The sequence below is a fragment of the Zea mays genome, chromosome 2, assembly GCF_902167145.1.
Source record: "Zea mays cultivar B73 chromosome 2, Zm-B73-REFERENCE-NAM-5.0, whole genome shotgun sequence".
Classification (NCBI taxonomy): domain Eukaryota; kingdom Viridiplantae; phylum Streptophyta; class Magnoliopsida; order Poales; family Poaceae; genus Zea; species Zea mays.
This window is the reverse complement of record NC_050097.1, coordinates 102290727-102312618: the sequence shown is the minus strand read 5'-3', so window position 1 is coordinate 102312618 and position 21892 is coordinate 102290727. Positions and strand designations below refer to the sequence as shown.

At 42.8% G+C, this 21892-nt stretch overlaps 1 protein-coding gene across 2 annotated transcripts; it reads right to left on the bottom strand.

Moving 5' to 3' along the window:
- Nucleotides 1-1111: 1111 nt before the first annotated feature.
- LOC103646747 (putative inorganic phosphate transporter 1-13) lies at nt 1112-2751 on the bottom strand. 2 transcript variants are annotated; one of them, XM_020549308.2, is made up of 2 exons: nt 2227-2751; nt 1112-2159 (listed from the first exon to the last, which is right to left on the bottom strand). In XM_020549308.2, the coding sequence occupies exons 1-2, from the start codon at nt 2749-2751 to the stop codon at nt 1119-1121; spliced, it is 1566 nt and encodes a 521-aa protein (XP_020404897.1). In that variant the 3' UTR covers nt 1112-1118. The 2 variants fall into 2 exon arrangements, with proteins under 2 accessions (XP_020404897.1, XP_008669651.1); XM_008671429.2 differs by having other exon boundaries at nt 2239-2751.
- Nucleotides 2752-21892: the final 19141 nt, after the last annotated feature.

Below are 21892 nucleotides of genomic sequence, written 5' to 3'. Positions count from 1 at the left end.
TCCCTGATGAGAGCTTCGTTCCCATGATTGGGATCGATGGGTGCAAGGATGGAGCTAGTTGCCGCTGCTTTCTTCGGCGGCGTGGTGTATATTGATGTGGTCGTGAAATCACTGTAGGTGGGCACCAATGTTGGTCACTTACTTTCAATTGCTACATAGCATCAAAAACAAGGCAATACAAGATTGAGAGATGAGGACCTTCGTCCTCGTGGTAATACACCTTCTGTGTAACACCTTGAGGACAAAGATTCCAATATGTAACAAAAGGCAAAGTTGTTGAAAACTTGATTTCAATCCTCTGAAGGCACTGAAAACCAAGATAATACATATTATTAAAACCTTCGTCCTATGTTTGATACTCTTTCAGAGTATAAATGTGAAGGACAAAGGTCTTTGGACGAGAATGTATGACAGAAGTAAAACATGGTGCGAAAGGACAGACGAAATGATACATGAGTGTTGATCTCTTCCACCTTAGCATAGTATTTCCCTTATTACATTGGACATATTTACAAGCATACCTTCGGCTCCTAAGCAATAGGATACATGAAGGTTATTTGAAGGCTAAGCGCTAGGAAGCTAAGGGTCTAGAAAAAGATACTTTATGCAGAGTACTGTTCATCTATTTATAGAGGAGACGAATCGATTTTGTACAGATTTACAATAATGCCCACCAAGGCTTTCATATGTTGTTTACAAATGATATAAGGATAATATCGTATTCTTCTACCTTCGCCTTTGCGGGTTTCAGCCTTCGTCGTTTATTGACTTCTTTTTTTGACTCGCGCTCGAAGCCACCGTCTTCGTTTTCTGTTTATGTCGATTGCATTGCGTATAGACGAATTGCCTTTGATTACTGCTCTAGTCGAAGATTAGCTTGGTCTGTAAGAAGAAATGTTCCTGAAACACATTCACTCATGGCCGAGTTATGTGTTAGGTAGCTGATTGTTTCTTCGTTAATAAGTGATCTTCGGCATAGCTTTCCGTTGTATCCTTAAGACAATTATGTAACACAACTAATCAAAGGATCTTCGACAGCGTAGACCCTCTACATATATTAAATAGATGGAAAATTTTGAGCTAACTTTTGGAGAGAGAGACGACAACGACAACGACGACTAAATAGGCACCAAATGTATATGGTCGGCCGCGGCAACTACTGCAGCGTCTTGTTGCAGCTGCTGTTCTTCCGTCTCACCGGTCATCTCTTCCAGCGACTTACCTTTGGAATCTGGTAGAAGGAAGGTAAACACAAGGCCGACTAGGTTAGAGGCAAATAGTGCCCACAGCGCTCTTGGGGCGACGTGGTGTTCTTCCATCGTGAACATGAAGCCAAACACGCCGATGATAGCGCCTATCTTCCCAAATGCGCCGGCTATGCCATGGCACGTTGCGCGCATCCGTGTTGGGAAAATCTCCGCCGGAACTATGAAAGTGGTGGTGTTGGGACCAAAATTGGTGAAGAAGTTGGTCAAGCCATACAAGACTGCGAACCCTATCTTGCGCCGTTTTGTTTTCTGTTGTTTCCAGTATGGATCATAAGTGGCAGCGAGGCTGGCTGTCAAAGCGGCCATCATGGTGAATCCGAGTAGCTGAATCCTGACACGGCCGATGCGGTCCACGAATGCGACGGTGAAGAAGTATCCCGGAAGTGTACCACCGAACGCGATGGCCATGTGCAGCAACGTACTGACGGTCATCCTCTTGAACAAGTCGCTTTTTTCCGGAGGGTCAATCAGACCGACGTCGACGAAGATGTCCTTCATGTAGAGGTTAAGCGAATAGAAGGTGATGTCGACGGCGAGCCAGCACACGCTGGTGGCGAGCAGGTGTGTTCCATGGCAGCGCAGGAACTGCACCGAAAAGAGACCGTACTCGTCCTGCCGGACGAGCTCCCTGACCGCTTCGTCCTCTTGGCCGATTTCCATGTTGAGGACGGAGGACATCTCTGATGCTGCCTTCCTCGCATCCTTGGCCACCAGCGCGGTGTACCGCGCCGTCTCGGGCATCTTCATGCGCCAGTAGTAGGTGAAGATCGCCGGAACCGCGCCCAACATGAGAACGATCCGCCAGACGAAGTTAGCGTTCCTTCTTGGATTGGTCTTCAGCTGCAACGATACCACCACGACAACGAATCCAGCTGCAAGGTTGCCGAAACCCTGCGATTATTCCGGCCATCAATGCATGTAATGCAGACGAGTTAGCTACAGCACCAGCACGCACAGCCGGAGTACTCACTTGCATGGCGAAAACAGCCGCAATGAAGGCGCCGCGTCTCCTCTTGTTGGCGTACTCGGACATGATGGTTGCCGAGAGCGGATAGTCGCCGCCGATGCTGAAGCCAAGCCAGAAGCGGAAGAAACAGAGAACGGCCACCACGTTCGCCGCCTCGTTGTCGTTGGTGCCGAAGGAAAGGGAAAGGCCCGACGCGAGCGACGTGACCACCATGAGAACCAGCGTGACGCCGTACACGCGCTTGCGACCCATCTTGTCGCCCAGCCAGCCAAACACCAGTTGCCCCGGCACGGCGCCGCACAGAGCGATGCCGTAGATGATGGCTTTGACGCCTCGACGAATCTGTTCCTCGAAGTACAGGTAACTTATGAGGTCCATGACGAGGGAGACGGCGAAGAAATCATAGGCATCCGTGAAGAAACCCATGCCTGCGATTACGGTTGCCTTAAAGTGGTAGAGCTGTGTCCTGGCAACATCCAGAGCGTACAGTACTCTCAACTGCCGCCTAAGAGCCATTGGTCTTCTTCCTCTCGCGAGCTGTTGTTGCAAGCCACTCCTGCATAGAAATAAAGTGGCAGAAACTGTCGCTTTCAAGCTTAGTTTCCTGGTTTCCTTCAGGTTTGTCCCCTGTAGGAGACATATGTAAATAATTTGCACCACCTTTGTTTGTATCAGACACCAACAAAAAGGTTAACTGAATGATCCAACACTCCTAGGCATAGTTTCTTCTCGGCAACTGCATTCATCAGAAATTAAATTGGGCAAATGGATATCTGTCGGATATCCTTCTTGCAACACAATACTAGTACGTACGACAGGTTCTGCGTGTGGAATGTGCCTTACATATTACCTAAAACATATTAAATTCTGTCAATGAATGGAATTACGCAGAAATTACTACGCGGTCTTTGCATTGTCACTTTGTGTTCTTGTGCATGAATGAGAATCTTCACGAACACATCTCCTTCATGAATGAGAATCTTCACAACACATGTATCTAAAAATACTAGTCTAATACTCGTACATTGCAACGGTACCCGATGAGATATGATCTGTGACCGTTGGTTGATTTTGAAGAAATACAAGGGGTTCTTTATAAAAAGAACGTAGGACGACCATTAAAACTAGTGCTTTAATATAGTATAGATAGAGATATACTTCAGCAGCTACAATTATTTTTTGCGGCCTCTTGCCGCCAAAAAAATAGCCAAAAATAAATGTTAATTTTCGGCGGCCACGGCCCAGCCGCCGAAAATAGCTTACTTTCGGCCGCTATTGAGCCAACCGCTGAAAATAAGCTATTTTCGGCGGCTGGGCTCTGGCCACCGAAAATTAAGGCTGCCGAAATTTTCACAGGGTTATTTTCTATGGTCCCATTTCGCCGCCGAAAATAAGCAATTTCAGAGAATTTTTTTTGAAAGAAATGAAAAAAACAGCAATTTCAACAACAATATAATCACAATAATATGACAGATACAATAATTCCAGAATTACACACATTTAACACAAAATATCACAATTCTTCACAAGTACATCACAGTTCACCAAAATACCACTAGAGTCCAGAGTTCACAATTGTTCATAAATACATCACATAGTCCATTACAACACAAAACAAACTCACAATTCACTACAAGACTCAAATCATCACATATCTGGGTCGTCTGAGTTGTGACCACTACCTCCAAAAGCGAACAAGTCATTAACGAAGTCGCTTAACTGATTTGGATTCTAAAGGAAAAAGAAGGTATTAATAACTACAGTGTTTACATGACCACTATTCAAATGAATTGTTTATCAAACTAAACTCTCCTGTAATAGCTCCCTCCCCTCCATAAGCTCCTCCTGGTGCTGTTATCACCGGTGGTGGCGTGTTGTGGCCCATAACCCTGCATCCCTACAAAATCAGGTTTAGTCAAGATTTGAAAGGTTAATACAAACAACAAGTCTAAACTAAATTGAAGCACCTGAGTCCTCAGGTGGAGGTGGCAGAGCATGTAATCCTCACTGAGGCATCGACGGCTGAAATTGAGGGAAAACAACTGGTTGTAGTTGTGTCGGCTCTGGAAAATAAGACTGTTGTAAATACAATATATTAGTTATAGGACAAATATATGACCATGTTGAGAATAAATAAGACACTCACATTCATTGCTTGTTGCGCCTGTGCATTGTAAGCAACCATGTACTCCGATTATTGTTGGAGAAATGTCAATTGTTGTTGCCGTAACTCTTCATGAAACCTTTCTTGCTGCTCCCTCATAGCGTTCTCCACGCTCGAGCACCGACTACGGCTGCTACCACAACCCGCCTACGACGAAGAGCCACCACGAGACCGCAACTCCATTGAATCGATCACACTGGTAAACATAGAATATCTTGGAAAACAAGAAAATTAGCTATTCGGTCATAGTTTCAATATTATTGAAAAAATTCACAAGTTCATACCGTTCATGGGCTTTTCCTCCAATAGAATGCACAACTTCAGCGTCGATGGTAGGTGCTCCTCGCCAATCATAGTCTTCTCCATACTTCCTAACCATTTCCTGCCCTTTAGTCTCCTACAATACAATATGAAGGTTCAGCATACATGTAATGTATATGTTGGGGGCCTTCCTATCCCAAAGGCCTCAAAAACGTTACTGACTATATGTTTTCAGTATGACATGAATTATTAAGGGGGGCTTCGGCTTTGGGATGAAGGTCTTCTCTTGTGACAGGATGAAGATATAACCCGAAGGTGATAAGAATGGGCGACGGAGCCATAGCCGAAGAGTTTCGGCTTGACGTGATCACGAAGACCAAGTATGACGAGGACCGAAAAGGAACAAAGACTATCTGATCCTTAATGATTCATGTTATGGTTATAGATAAATGTCAAGGGCATAAATGTACTTTTACTCATGCTGCGTCCTGTGCCTATAAATAGATGAACAGGAGCACCGTACTGTTCACGCTGAATTGTGATCACTCTCTCGCGTCTCTTTCTTCGAGCAAACCGAAGGTATCAATGTAATATGAATTCTATTAATATTTATACATGTTTTATCGAATGCAAATATAAACGAATTAACGAGATGCAGTTGTTACCTTCATCCTTTTGCATTCTTATTCACATATTAAACGAGGAAGGTATGCCCTTCTTGACCTCCATCTAATGAGCATTATACCCCATGTAGAGATAATGTTTCGGAAGACGAAGGTCCATGATAATTAACAACTGTGTTGCCTTGTTCTTGATCCACAACATTTGAAAACAAGTGACCAACATTGGTGCACACGTCTAGTGAATTCAAATGACCACATTCGGCAAGCATTCACCTTCGTCATGCCGCCGAAGAAGCAACAGCGCAAGGGGCTGCCCTGCAGCCACTGGACACAAATCAGGATACACTCTGTTAGAAATATGCCCTAGAGATAATCTTAGAGATGAGCATATTTCTTTGTATCCATGATATATATATATATATATATATATATATATATATATATATATATATATATATTGCTTAATTGAATATCCATGAAAGGCACCTTGTATTGATTAGCAATTATGTGAATTGTTTGTGAGATTCTTTACTTGTATGGTTATTCTAAATGATGTCCCTGGTCAGAGTCGATGACCAGCTCATATATTAGTTGAAGACTACATTTCACAAGTCATGGACATGGAGATGTCGAACTAATAATGTGGGCGCATGTATGACATGAGCCTGGACCGACCCAATGTGAGATATTGTAATATAGTTCTCTTTCTGCAACATGTATACTGTGTCCTTAGAACTGAGATTGTCGCATGTTCTCAAGATGTGGATTGACATACTTAGGGACTATCAAACGCTACTCCGTAACTGGTTAGTTATTGTAAGACCTAAAAATTGGTAGGAGAAATATATATATATATCATAAAATAATAAAATGAAGAATAAATATATATATATATAATAATGTGGTGAGAATTTTTGAAGACCTTTGGAAATCTATTAGGATTCTTCCTTCTAATATTCAAAAAAAAATATTAAATTAGTTAAAGTAACTAATAAATTGATAAAGAAAGGTTGATCTCTTGATGATGATTTTGTGGTGATGCATTCTATGGAACACATAAACTTGACCTCTAATTTTGAATAAAAAACATAAAATATAAAATGAAAGGAAATGTTTAGGAAACCATTTATTCATCCCATAAATAAATGAGTGATAAGGAAAATAATATTAAAATAAATAATATATTTTATATTTTCATTAGGGATATGAAGGAAATTTGGGAATTTGGAAACTTGAATCTGAAGGGAATTGGAGATTTGGAAAGGAAATTGAATTTGGTTTAAGTATTTCAAACTAGAAATAGAAAAGAATATAGAAAAGAAAAATAAAAGAGAAACCCTAGCGCTGGGCCGATTTATTCTCGGTCGGCCCAACTCGCCCTCAAACCAGCCCACCAGCGCGCCCCGCTCACGCCTCACGCCCACTGACAGGCGGTCCCCACCCGCCAGTCTCAGCCATGTCTGGCCAAACTCCGACTCATGGGCCCGCGGGGTCAGTTTCACCGGCTGGACGGCTCCACCTTCGATCGCGCCGCTCGGTACACTGAGTTGTGGGCCTGGGGTATCACACTGTTCCGGTACTGCGCTCCTGCACTCATTGAGGCGTGGGGCCCAACCGTCGGACTAGTCTTCTCCAAATCTGAACAAACACGGCGCCCAGCTCGGGTTGTTGCGCATGGCCGTGGTCTTCGCTGACCGTGCAGATTGTTTCCCCTGCCTCCATAAAAGCATCCATGAACCTCTCCTCGACCACCCAGTTACGAGCTCGAAGACACCATGCATAGAGCAGAGGGCTCCGTCGTCAAGCTAAGGAGGGAAGGGGAGTTGGGTGATGAACATGCCGCCGCACCGCGTGGTCCATCACCGGCGTGGTCGCCGCTTAAACCAAGGATTGGAGTCAAGTATTGGGGCATGGAGCTTTGCAGGTGTATGGAAGACCTTCGTGGAGCCACGGCAAGCGCAGAGATCAACCCTGACCTAATGAATTGCTCGCCAGAGCAATCTCATTGCGTCGGACACGCATGGCTCCATGGCCAACGAATCCGGCTACTCGATTCACGGTAAAACCGTCTACATTAGGCTTTGCATCTCCTTCTCATCCGTTGCGCGGGGGCCGGTCGGTCGTGTTGCCAGGGGGCGCGACGCCGGGGCGGCTACTCCGCCGTCGTCGGGTTGGTTAAGGGAGAGAAGGAGCTGCCACCATCGATCTGTTCTCGAACGTCTGGGATTAGATAGCAGATACCGGTTCAACGAATTGATCTTCACCCTTGGATCGGGATGGCGCGTACCAGATTGGCTTGCAGCGTCTTAAACTCAAAGACATTGATCCGCAATCGGACGGCCATGGCTCGCGCGGGTCGATGGCACCGATATGACCTATCGTAGCCACATGATTCTAATCTGGTGGCTGAATGTGATCAATACCCCTTCGTCGTGGCCTATTTGCTAAAGAGACCCCGTAATATTTACAAATTAACCTGCCGTCCTGTGCGGGGAAAGCTGAGTCTTAGGTAATTTTATGAGTTAGACCTTGTATTCTCTGTTATTGTGTGCGCAGCCCGGGACTCAGAGAATTTAGGAGAAATGAATTTAGAAAATGAATTCCCAATATAAAAAGAATTCCAGAACTTAATTAATTCATAGAAAATTCATATGAAGTCCAAATTAATCCATTCCAATTCCTATAATTTTGTAAGATTATTGTTTATCATTTAGTATCACTGTTTTGACATGAATATCACAATAAAATTTATATGCTATTTGATCTTATACAAAACACATAAAACCTTCAGAAATTCATAACTTAAAATATATAACTCCAAAATTAATGATTCCTGTTCCTATAATCTTATTTTAATGTGTAGATTATTATTATGTATTTTGTTTACATGTTTGGTGTAATGTTAATTTTGCCTATACACTGTTTGTTTGTATTGCTACGACTAGCGCGAGGTCACGTGTCATCTGAAAAAGCAAGTTGGTACCTGGAATCTCAAGTCCCAGGCAAGTTGTGCCCTTGATCACTTCTTTTTACCCACTCATGTTCTAATTAATCATAATGATCTGCATAGGTTAATTTTGATGGGACCCAATAGGTTACCCTAGTTTGATTATCTTTATACCTTGTTTACCACTGAACTTTTTGGGTAGTACTTGCTAGTGCTTTATGTGGTTTTGGGTATGAAGATACATTATTCATGATCACACTTTTATTATCTATTTATTATTACTGTTCATGATAAGATCATTATGTTAATTGGAACATGGAGCGACCACCCGGGAAAACAGTGCTACCACAAGGGTTTAATGGGACGCCCTTGGCTAATTAATTAGGAAAGCTAGTGGAAGACTACCTTACCCGAAAGGGGCAAGGGCAGTAGGGGAGTGGTCAGTGTAGGGAGGTCCTTGGGATGATTTTGCTGCGATGGCGATCATGCGAGGGATCCCTGCATTGGAGCTTCCTATAAACTGTAGCGGGTTTTCTGAAGCTAGTGGAACTTTGTAAAGGCCTCGTAGTGTTACCCTGCCTCGCCTCCTTGGTAGAGGTGTATGGGAAGTCGCGATCCCTTGGCAGATGGGTAACATGACTTGTGGGTAAAGATGCGCAACCTCTGCAGAGTGTAAAACTGGTATACTAGCCGTGCTCATGGTCATGAGCAGCTCGGACCCTCACATGATTAAATTATGGAACTAAATTCAATTTGTCATATCCATTGCATCGCAGGTGAGGTTGTTACTTTTGTTCTACTATTTAATTGGGTTGGTATTTACTTATACTTAGGAACTGCTAATAAAATTTTGACCAACTTTAAAAGCAATGCTCAGCTCTAACCATCCTCTTTGGTAAGCCTTACACTTCACGTGGGCTCCCATCTTTGGCGAGTTCATGCACATTATTCCCCACAACTTGTTGAGCGATGAACGTATGTGAGCTCACTCTTGCTGTCTCACACCCCCCACAGGTCAAGAACAGGTACCACAGGATGAGGTGCTTGGAGGATGTTGTGATGTGTTCGTGAGAGATCTAGGCCGTCGTCTCCCAGTCAACTTTGGGTTGCTGGACCGTTGTCTACTTATAATGTAATTATTTATTTATTTTATATAGAACTCATATTATATAGTAAAGTTGTGACATTCGATCCTGTGCCATGATTCATCATATGTGTGAGACTTGGTCCCAGCACACCTGGTGATTATGTTCGCGCCCGGGTCTTGGTGCCCTGAAACCCGGATGTGACAGAAGTGGTATTAGAGGAATGTTGACTGTAGGACGAAACCTAGATAGAACTGGACAACCATTACTTACTTACCTTTGCTACTCTGATTTTGTCTGAACTCTCCTTAATCTTTTCTCATCCACTGATGCTTTACTCTGATGACTCTTATCTTTTCACTTCTGAAGACAAAAGTGGATTTCACACTTTGAAATCTTGTACCTAAAGTGACCTTTAGGAATAGGATACCTACTCTTAGGAACAAAAACAAAACTGGATGACTCTTATCTTTTCACTTCTGAAGACAAAAGTGGATTTCACACTTTGAAATCTTGTACCTAAAGTGACCTTTAGGAATAGGATACCTACTCTTAGGAACAAAAACAAAACTATTATTTTTTATATGCTTGAATGTTTGTTCTTATGATTCTTGTCTGATTTGGATCTTTGATTGAGTGGGATGAGTTGTGGAGTAATGTCCACAATTACATCTACATAAATGTAAATAAATAAAATTCATAAGATAACTAAACAACCTAGATTATCCTAATTAAAATATATCTAGCCTAATAGCTCCATCTTATCTTAAAAGACTCTCTTACCTTAATGGATTCATCTTATCTTGAAAAGATTTTATCTCATCCTAATAGATCTAACTAACCTCAAAAGATTCTACCTTATCCTTATGGATCCATCTTGCTTTAATCAGCATATTTATCCCACTCTAGAATAACAACCATAAGCTAATCCAAAATTTATTTAGATTTTAACTAGTCTAATCTAGTCATATCCAACCTAATCTAGATTTTATCTAATCTATTATGATCTAATCTAGAGTAAGTTACTGAATGCTGGTACAAAAGATAAGGCCATACCCCTCATGCACTTAAAACTAAACTAGTGCCTTAAACCAACTGAGCCATATACTTGAGATTTGATCCAACCAATAGAGTTATGAAGAATTGCATAATCTATCGATACCCACCTAACATCAAACAAACTTTTTTTCCATGTAGTCTATCTCATCCATATTTACCTTAACCATACTTCCCCAACTCCGATAATATACACTAATGTCAAATCAGTAAGACCAAGACCGGAGAAGAAAAGATCAACATCAAATCAAGGAAGGATAAGATTCAAGCCAGATCATCAGATGAATCAAGATCCACAAATCTTGGATGGAGTCTTCCCTTACCCTACTCTTTCTTACCCAAACCTATCTATGCTTTATAGACATCTTTTATCCTACATGATAAAGTGGATATACATATATATAACCATGTCTTCATAATCACCTGCTAATTTGTGTTATAAACCTGAACAAAATAAAATCTTTTGGTATTAAAACCACTTAGAAACTGAAACATAGACTACACACCAAACTAGTTGCATCCTCCTTCTTACTAATCTCGAGGACAAGATTTCTGTTAAGAGGGGTAGGATTTGTAAGACCTAAAAATTGGTAGGAGAAATATATATATATATCATAAAATAATAAAATGAAGAATAAATATATATATATATATATAATAATGTGGTGAGAATTTTTGAAGACCTTTGGAAATCTATTAGGATTCTTCCTTCTAATATTCAAGAAAAATAATATTAAATTAGTTAAAGTAACTAATAAATTGATAAAGAAAGGTTGATCTCTTTATGATGATTTTGTGGTGATGCATTCTATGGAACACATAAACTTGACCTCTAATTTTGAAAAAAAACATAAAATATAAAATGAAAGGAAATGTTTAGGAAACCATTTATTCATCCCATAAATAAATGAGTGATAAGGAAAATAATATTAAAATAAATAATATATGTTATATTTTCATTAGGGATATGATGAAAATTTGGGAATTTGGAAACTTGAATCTGAAGGGAATTGGAGATTTGGAAAGGAAATTGAATTTGGTTTAAGTATTTCAAACTAGAAATAGAAAAGAATATAGAAAAGAAAAATAAAAGAGAAAACCTAGCGCTGGGCCGATTTATTCTCAGCCGGCCCAACTCGCCCTCAAACCAGGCCACCAGCGCGCCCCGCTCACGCCTCACGCCCACTGACAGGCGATCCCCACCCACCAGTCTCAGCCATGTCTGGCCAAACTCCGACTCATGGGCCTGCGGGGTCAGTCTTACCGGCTGGACGGCTCCACCTTCGATCGCGCCGCTCGGTACACTGAGTTGTGGGCCTGGGGTATCACACTGTTCCGGTACTGCGCTCCTGCACTCGCTGAGGCGTGGGGCCCAACCGTCGGACTAGTCTTCTCCAAATCTGAACAAACACGGCGCCCAGCTCGGGTTGTTGCGCATGGCCGTGGTCTTTGCTGACTGTGCAGATTGTTTCCCCTGCCTCCATAAAAGCATCCATGAACCTCTCCTCGACAACCCAGTTACGAGCTCGAAGACAGCATACATAGAGCAGAGGGCTCCGTCGTCAAGCTAAGGAGGGAAGGGGAGTTGGGCGATGAACGTGCCACCGCACCACGTGGTCCATCACCGGCGTGGTCGCCGCTTAAACCAAGGATTGGAGTCAAGTATTGGGGCATGGAGCTTCGCAGGTGTATGGAAGACCTTCGTGGAGCCTCGGCAAGCGCAGAGATCAACCCTGACCTAATGAATTGCTCGCCAGAGCAATCTCATTGCGTCGGACACGCATGGCTCCGTGGCCAACGAATCCGGCTACCCGATTCACAGTAAAACCGTCTCCATTAGGCTCTGCATCTCCTTCTCATCTGTTGCACTGATTAACAGTCGGGTTTGAGCGCGGGGGCCGGTCGGTCATGTTGCCAGGGGGCGCGCCACCGGGGCGGCTACTCCGCCGTCGTCGGGTTGGTTAAGGGAGAGAAGAAGGAGCTGCCACCGTCGATCTATTCTCGAACGTCTGGGATTAGATAGCAGATACCGGTTCAACGAATTGATCTTCACCCTTGGATCGGGATCGCGCGTACCAGATTGGCTTGCAGCGTCTTAAACTCAAAGACATTGATCCTCAATCGGACGGCCATGGCTCGCGCGGGTCGATGGCACCGATATGACCTATCATAGCCACAGGATTCTAATCTGGTGGCTGAATGTGATCGATACCCCTTCGTCGTGGCCTATTTGCTAAAGAGACCCCATAATATTTACAAATTAACCCGCCGTCTTGTGCGGGGAAAGCTGAGTCTTAGGTAATTTTATGAGTTAGACCCTATGTTCTCTGTTATTGTGTGCGCAGCCCGGGACTCAGAGAAATTAGGAGAAATGAATTTAGAAAAAGAATTCCCAATATAAAAAGAATTCCAGAACTTAATTAATTCATAGAAAATTGATATGAAGTCCAAATTAATCCATTTCAATTCCTATAATTTTGTAATATTATTGTTTATCATTTATTATCACTGTTTTGACATGAATATCACAATAAAATTTATAAGCTATTTGATCTTATACAAAACACATAAAACCTTCAGAAATTCATAACTTAAAATCTATAACTCCAAAATCAATGATTCCTGTTCCTATAATCTTATTTTAATGTGTAGATTATTATTATGTATTTTGTTTACATGTTTAGTGTAATGTTAATTTTGCCTATACACTGTTTGTTTGTATTGCTACGACTAGCGCGAGGTCACGTGTCATCTGAAAAGCAAGTTGGTACCTGGAATCTCAAGTCCCAGGCAAGTTGTGCCCTTGATCACTTCTTTTTAACCACTCATGTTCTAATTAATCATAATGATCTGCATAGGTTAATTTTGATGGGACCCAATAGGTTACCCTAGTTTGATTATCTTTATACCTTGTTTACCACTGAACTTTTTGGGTAGTACTTGCTAGTGCTTTATGTGGTTTTGGGTATGAAGATACATTATTCATGATCACACTTTTATTATCTATTTATTATTACTGTTCATGATAAGATCATTATGTTAATTGGAACATGGAGCGACCACCCGGAAAAACAGTGCTACCACAAGGGTTTAATGGGACACCCATGGCTGATTAATTAGGAAAGCTAGTGGAAGACTACCTTACCCGAAAGGGGCAAGGGCAGTAGGGGAGTGGTCAGTGTAGGGAGGTCCTTGGGATGATTTTGCTGCGATGGCGATCATTCGAGGGATCCCTGCATTGGAGCTTCCTATAAACTATAGTGGGTTTTCTGAAGCTAGTGGAACTTTGTAAAGGCCTCGTAGTGTTACCCTGCCTCGCCTCCTTGGTAGAGGTGTATGGGAAGTCGCGATCCCTTGGCAGATGGGTAACATGACTTGTGGGTAAAGATGTGCAACCTCTGCAGAGTGTAAAACTGGTATACTAGCCGTGCTCACGGTCATGAGCAGCTCGGACCCTCACATGATTAAATTATGGAACTAAATTCAATTTGTCATATGCATTGCATTGCAGGTGAGGATGTTACTTTTGTTCTACTATTTAATTGGGTTGGTATTTACTTATACTTAGTAACTGCTAATAAAATTTTGACCAACTTTAAAAGCAATGCTCAGCTCTAACCATCCTCTTTGGTAAGCCTTACACTTCACGTGAGCTCCCATCTTTGGCGAGTTCATGCACATTATTCCCCACAACTTGTTGAGCGATGAACGTATGTGAGCTCACTCTTGCTGTCTCACACCCCCCACAGGTCAAGAACAGGTACCACAGGATGAGGTGCTTGGAGGATGTTGTGATGTGTTCGTGAGAGATCTAGGCCGTCGTCTCCTAGTCAACTTTGGGTTGCTGGACCGTTGTCTCCTTATAATGTAATTATTTATTTATTTTGTATAGAACTCATATTATATAGTAAAGTTGTGACATTCGATCCTGTGCCATGATTCATCATATGTGTGAGACTTGGTCCCAGCACACCAGGTGATTATGTTCGCGCCCGGGTCTTGGTGCCCCGAAACCTGGATGTGACAGTTATAAAGGTAGTTTTGGGTTTGTCTGGAAGCATGTTGTGAGGCATGGCCAATCAAGATGGAATTTGTCCCTCTCTTCTTGAGAGAGATATGTCTGGCCCCACGAGTGATTGGATTAAGAAATGCATGGCCGTGCTAGGGTTAAGAGTTAACCATTGAAATGATTCCAATTCACAGTATTGAGAAAGAGAGGTCAGCTTAGAGCCAGACCAAATGTCGTGAGACGAAGGGAACAACATATACGTGATGTTGCAATGGTTCGTCTGATATGATCTTTACGTGCACATAGGAGTTGACATGTTTTGCTAGAAGCTGCTGTCAATTATTGGGTCAAGTAAGAGTACTCGGGCAATGTCTATTTGTACGTGAACCTTTAGAGTCACACACTTAAGGGGAAGGAAGGCTAACTCGGATTAAATCCGAAATTAGACTGGGCTTTAGGGTTACTGGTGGGCCTCGGAGTCAAGAGCCCACCATAACGCCTATATAATGAGGGTCGGGGCGCAGTTAGGTTAACCCTAATTCGCAACCAGAAAATGAGCAGCCGCTCGCCTCTCGCCCTCGCATAGCCGCCGTCGCGAACCTAGCAGTTCGGTATGCGGCGTTTCCTCCCTGTACGTGTGGATACCTAGGAGGTGCTACATCTGGAGCACTAGGATGAACCAGGCGAGGACGTGAAGGACGCCGTCGACTGCACGGCACTGCTCGACGCGTTCGTCTACATCGAGACATCTTCCGCTGCCCTACGCGTCTTGTGGTAATTCCATGACCTATAACCACAGTAGTTCTTGGTGTTATGGGGTCGAAAATTTTGTTTTTCGCTAGCGTAGCCTCCCCAATACTCCAGCAGTGGTATCAGAGTGAGGTTCTGCGTAGTTTTAGGTCTAGATCTAGGTTCATGAGATGGATCTACTTGATGCACAGTGTGACTAGATCATTTGATTCCAAGGGGTTGGAGTAGATTACATCTTATATGACTAAAGAGATTAGTTCGTCCTTCTCTATTATGTGTGTGACTTGCCCCTACCGGCTAGAATCACCATCGGGGCTAACTGCATACACAACCAGCAGATTGACGTAACAGATCGACGTCATGAGTGTAATTTCCTTCGGGTCGAAAGTCTCGGATTTGGGTTGATTTTATCAATCTCATGAGATTTTTAGTGGAATTTCCATACATACGATGCATGGAATCCTGTGAGGTTTCCAGGGCGCTGCCCTAAGGCCCCGGGGGGGGGGGCTCCCCCTCGACCCCCCGCCCGTGGGACCGCCGTGGCTATCTGCTATAGTGGCGAACATATAGAAACTTGTTTTTCTAACCTATTTTTGTAGGTCATCTTGTGATCAGTATGGCTATTGTGTGTATATGATGCATATTAATGAATTGTTCATGAGCTGCGTGTCGTGACCAGGGCAATACGGCTGGAGCCATATGTATTGTCCAAATTTAATGTAATGACTTTCGTGTCAACATGTGATGATCTAAAGCGTATATGTAATTTGTTTACCTGCATACCTTAGATAGGTCTTGAAGGACTCATCACCTGAAGGATGGCATACTATATCATGGAGATGGAGATCATCATGGTGGACATATTATTGGAGATGGGGATCACCATGTGACAGCAAGCCATACCGAATCACAACTGTTGTTTGAATGCCATTCTTAATGTTCTACTTGTTCATGTTGCATATATGTCATTGCGTGCGATGAAATAAGTAGGATGATCCCTCATAAATGTTTAAGCTTAAATTCCTCTCCAAACCTTGCACTATCATAAGTCTTGTACAATTGGTGGTGGGTCTATGAAATTAGGGTGCCACCAGTTTTCCTTCACTAGATAGGTTTGTATCATATACGAACTGCACAATGGGTTGGTTAATTTAAACAAAGTCAGCTTAATGGTTAAGGACATTGGGGCATAAGGTTTGGAGCCGAGACATAGAGATGTCACCCCACAACAGAAGTCATATATATGATATGATTAGCAAGGAGTTGCTTACCGATCTACCTTGTCTTCTAGCGGTGAAGCTAAAGCTCACTAGTAGACTTGTTAGTTGCGGATTCTGAATCACTAAGTATCAACTGAGGGATATTGATTTTAGTGGGAGTAGATTCTATTAAATGTTTAATATGATTTGCTCTGTCATGGATATTTTTGTCTTAGTATTTTGCATTATTTTGTTATAGATAAATGACACCTAGCACACCAACATTTATTTTGCGATCAATTCTTGAAAAACATAAGTTAAATGGATTGGATCCGTAACCTGAGAATTTTTCTTAGGGATGAAAAAAAGGAAGACGTTCTAGACACCCCAACGCTAGAGGATCCTGGTGAAGATGCAACTGCTGCAGCTAAAACCGCTTACAAGAAGGCAATGGATGCTAATCTTGAAGTGAGTTGCCTAATGCTTGCTTGCATGGAGCCTGAGATGCAGGTGCAGTTTGAGACGAACCATGAGGCGCACGATATGATCGTGGCGCTCAAGGATATGTTCTAGACTCAGGCTAGGACTGAAAGGTTCAATGTGTCCAAAGCCTTTCTGGAATGCAAGCTACCAGAAGGAGCAGCAGTTGGGCCACATGTAATCAAGATGGTTGGTTACAGTCAGAGGTTGGAGAAGCTAGGCTTCCCAATAAGCCAAGAGTTGGCCACTGACTTCATTTTGGCATCTCTTCCGCCCAGCTATGGAAACTTCATTACGAACTACCATATGCATGGGGCAGAGAACGACCTCAATGAACTATGTGGCATGCTGAAAACAGCAGAGGGTGACATAAAGAAAAGTGTTGGCAGCGGCGGCCGTGTGATTGCGGTCCAAAACAAACCCAACTTTAAGTAGAAGGGTAAATCACAAAAGAAGAAGGTCAAGGCAAAGGATACAATATCCAAGCCAAACCAAAAGCCCAAGGTTGGACCAGATGCTGATGCAGAGTGCTTTTATTGCAAAGAACTTGGCCACTGGAAGAGGAATTGCAAGCAGTACTTGGCCTCTATTAAGGATCGCGGCGGTAAGGGTACAGCCGTAGCAGGTACACTTGTTGTTCACATTGCAGAAATTTTTCTCGCTGATTCTTATATTAATTCTTGGGTATTTGATACCGAATCGGTTGCCCATATTTGCAATTCGATGCAGGGAATGATAAGAAGTAGAAGCGTGAAAAGAGGAGAAGTTGATTTCCGGGTAAGCAATATTGCAAGAGTTGCTGCGTTGACTGTCGAGACGATGCAACTCCACCTCCCATCAGAATTTATTTTGGAGTTAAATAATTGTTATCTAGTTCCTAGTATGAGTCGAAACATTATGTCTCCTTCATGTTTGATGAAGGATGGTTATTCATTTGCGAGTGAAAACAATGGTTGTGTGATCTCTAAGAATGGCATGTTTGTGGCTTTTGCATCCATTATGAATGGGTTGTTCATTTTAAATCTTGATGATGCACCTATCTGTAATATTAGTGCTAAAAGGCCTCGACCTAATGATTTAAGTCCTACCTACATGTGGCACTGTCGTTTGGGTCATATAAGTGAGAATCACATGAAGAAGTTTCATTCTGATGGGCTTTTAACTTCGTTTGATTTTGAATCATACGAGACATGTGAAGCATGCTTACTTGGCAAGATGACCAAGGCACCCTTCACGGGTTTACCTGAGAGGGCATTAGATTTGTTGGAACTCATACATACTTATGTGTGCGGACCAATGAGTACGACAACTAGGGGATGATTCCAATACTTCATAACCTTCACTGATGATTTTAGTAGATATGGGTATGTCTACTTAATGAAACACAAGTCCGAATCTTTAGAAAAGTTCAAAGAGTTTCAGAATGAAGTGGAAAATCAGCGTGGCAAGAAAAATAAAGCACTGCGATCTGATTGTGCAGGTGAATATTTGAGCCATGAGTTTAGCAATCATCTAAAGAATTGTGGAATTGTTCCACAACTTACGCCGCTTGGAACGCCTCAGAGGAATGGCGTGTCTGAGTGACGTAATCGGACTTTATTAGATATGGTTCGATCAATGATGAGCCAGTCGGACCTACCTTTATCGTTTTGGGGATACGCTCTAGAAACAACAGGTTTCACACTAAATAGGGTACCGTCTAAGTCCATAGTTAAGACACTATATGAGATGTGGACTGGGAAGACTCCCAGTTTGTCTTTTCTGAAGATTTGGGGTTGTGAGGTTTATGTCAAGCGATTTCAATCGGATAAACTCACTCCAAAATCGGGCAAGTGCATGTTCGTGGGATATCCAAAGGAAACTTTGGAGTATTACTTTTACCACCGGTCAGAGGGCAAAGTGTTTATTGCCCGGAATGGTGTGTTCTTAGAGAAAGAGTTTCTCAAAAGAGAGAAAAGTAAACAAAAGGTGTATCTTGAAGAATTTCAGGATGAGCCAGTGTCACATGATCCAACAAGTGATGTCAATGTAGCAGAACAAGTTGAGACGTCTGTGGCAAGAGAAACACCACAACAACCACGAAGGTTAGCAAGTGATGAGGACATCACTCCCATGGATTCAAACAACACTCCCCTAGTTGATGTTCAAGGTCCGATTACTCGCTCACGCGCAAGACAATTGAATTCGCAGGTGAGCTCGTTCCTATGTACTTATTCTTGTGCATTTGAGAATAGTGTGCTACCTAATGAATTAATTGTACTTAGTAATGAAGGAAAGGACCAGCAAGGACATGGTGAAGGACTTGGAGGCGTGGAAGGCCAGCAAGAATGTTCGGATCAAGGTGGAGGTCCATAATCTGTCTCGGTGCTGCGACACCGTAACTTGGCCTTTGGGACGTGTATCTCTGCTGAGCCCATTAGGGCTCGTCCAGGGAGGGAGTCACACTCCTAACCCTTATATAATCAGTAGCCGCCACCACATTAGGGCTCGGGTTTTGCTTAAGTCATTCTGTCGAGAACAGTTCACCGCTTGATCGATTTGTGAGACCCCAACTTGTGAGCTTAATCATTCATCTGCAATATTCTAGATTGTGTTATTTCTTGTTCTTGCTTGTGTCTTTGATTCTCAGGCAAGAATTAGCCCTCGTGGCGAGGTCAATCACGCAGTGCATGATCGATAACCAGAGGAGAAGTGCTGCTGCGATTGCGGGGTTCTAGTCATGTTGAATGGAAGCTGGATCGTCTGTGTGACATCTCCACCAAATCGAAAGTTACCTCTCCTGACAGAAGATCCATAACCCACATCCCCATCAAGTGGCATCAGAGGCTCAGGTATTACTGTCATGATTACCCTAGTTTAGTTTATGTTTTTCTTCCTATAACTCCATAAAATTGCCATACAAAAAAATCCGCTGTCCTATAACCCTTGTTTAGCCTTCGCAATTTCGTTTTCAGTTTGGCTTTGGTCAGTTCGTGTCTGTGGTCGAGTCGTGTTGCTGGTTTAGGTTGTATCTTCGTCGTAGTTCAACTGCACCTTCGCCGCTATCCCATCCACCATTACCCAGATCACAAGTCGATCCACCCCATTAATCGACTTGCCCTAACCGCTGTGATTGCAGATAGAGAAGTTTTGCTCTAACCGCCGCTTTCTAGTCGTGCCTCCCAAAAACATAACTTGAGGTACCTTCTTTAAACCGGGCATAACTTTTCGCTCGGGTGTCCAAAAAATCTGAAATTTTTACAGGAGCTTGGTGACGCCATTCTGAGGCCAACCAAACTCGCCTACGACCTATTTGGTTTCGATAAAATTGTTAAAAAAATCAGGAAAATAATGAAAAAATTGTCAAAGCTCTTGCACACTTTTCAGAGAATTTCCTGATTTTCTGTAGACCACATCTGATCTCTGTTTTAGGTGAAACTTGGTGTAGCTCCTATTTTGTTGCTTCTTATGCTGAGAAAATATCAAAAAATCATACAAAAAAACAAAATCACCTGTGATTCCTTCTAGTGCCTTTTTGGCCTTGCTAGTACAATATTTACGGTACTGCCATTCTGCTAGTTCCATTGTTCTTTGTTCCAACTTGTTGTGCTACGCCTCGGATACATCTCTTAGCCAGCAATTATGACTTGTGCTTTGGATATTTATTGAACTTCGCTCATCTGCACTCAATTTTGTTCCACATTCACATACATATTGTGTCTGTCCTACAGCTCCACATACTATATCTTCTCATCAATACAAATTTGACCTTGCAATCGTTGTTTCACTACCTCTTGGTAAGTATCACGAACCAGCCTCCGATTGTACCATCCTTTGCTTTGTATTTCGTCAGACACTTGTAAGAGCTTGGTAAGATACAATAGAGCGTGTTCATGTGGTCCACCTGAGAGGAGCGTGTAGTGAAATTATTAGGGATAACCTTCACCGTTTGTTTCCAGTTTTTGTGTTTCGATGGCAGGCGATGAAGAAGAAGCAAGGATCCCTACATACTTCGATGAATGTGTTAGCCGCCAAGATCTTGAGGCAAACAACAAGCTCCTGAAGGAGCAAATGGAGGAGACGGTCCACAAGTCAGTGCATGATGCCTTCATTGACATGGACCTTGGCAAGACTTACGAGAGGCTGGATCGATGATTGTCCGAGATCATCGAGAGACTTGTTGTGTTGGAGACACAACAACAAGCACCGCTACCACCACCTCCTCATCCACGTGTTCCCGATGATGCGGTGTTTGATGCAGAAGGTAACTATGATGAAGCGGCCACAAGAGATTTGTACCTACATCGCCGTCTTCATCAAAACACAGAAGGTATGCCACACCTCTAGCAAGGTAATAACAATCGTGCTCCTGACGACCCTTATGCTAAGATTAAATTTACTATACCATCTTTTTCGGGTCATTATGATGCTGAGGGATATCTTGATTGGGAGATGACGATAGAACAGAAATTTGCTACCCACCTTGTACCTGAACGACATCAAGTTAGACAAGCCACTAGTGAATTTAAAGATTTTGCTATTGTCTGGTGGACTGGTCTAGTTGGGGATGGCAGCGCACCTACGACTTGGGAAGATCTTAAGGTAGCTATGGGTGATAGATTTGTTCCCCCATCTTATCATATAGAATTGCGTAAGAAATTGATGCGTTTAGAGCAAGGGGATAAATCTGTACAAGGTTATTATGTTGAGATTCAGAAGGGATTGCAGCGTTGTGGGATAGTAGAGGGACATGAGGACGCTCTTTGCCGTTTTTATTCAGGTTTGCGGCGTGACATTAAGGACATTGTGGATTACAAAGAATTTAACACTGTCAACAAATTGTTCCAGTTTGCTATGCTTGCAGAGAAGGAATTGCATGGACGCCAACATCGACCTAGGGCTACTTTTGGCGCTTCCTCTACGTCACTGTAACACCTCGTCCAATCCCTGGATCGGCGGTACTTACTCCTGGCAGCTCTCTAGGATCATATATTGTCCCCACAGACCAACATGAGTCTTTTGTACGCACTTTGTCCTCACTCATGCGCACCTGAGAAAACTTCCCGGTCGGTCACCCATCCCAAATTGCTCCAAGCCAAGCACG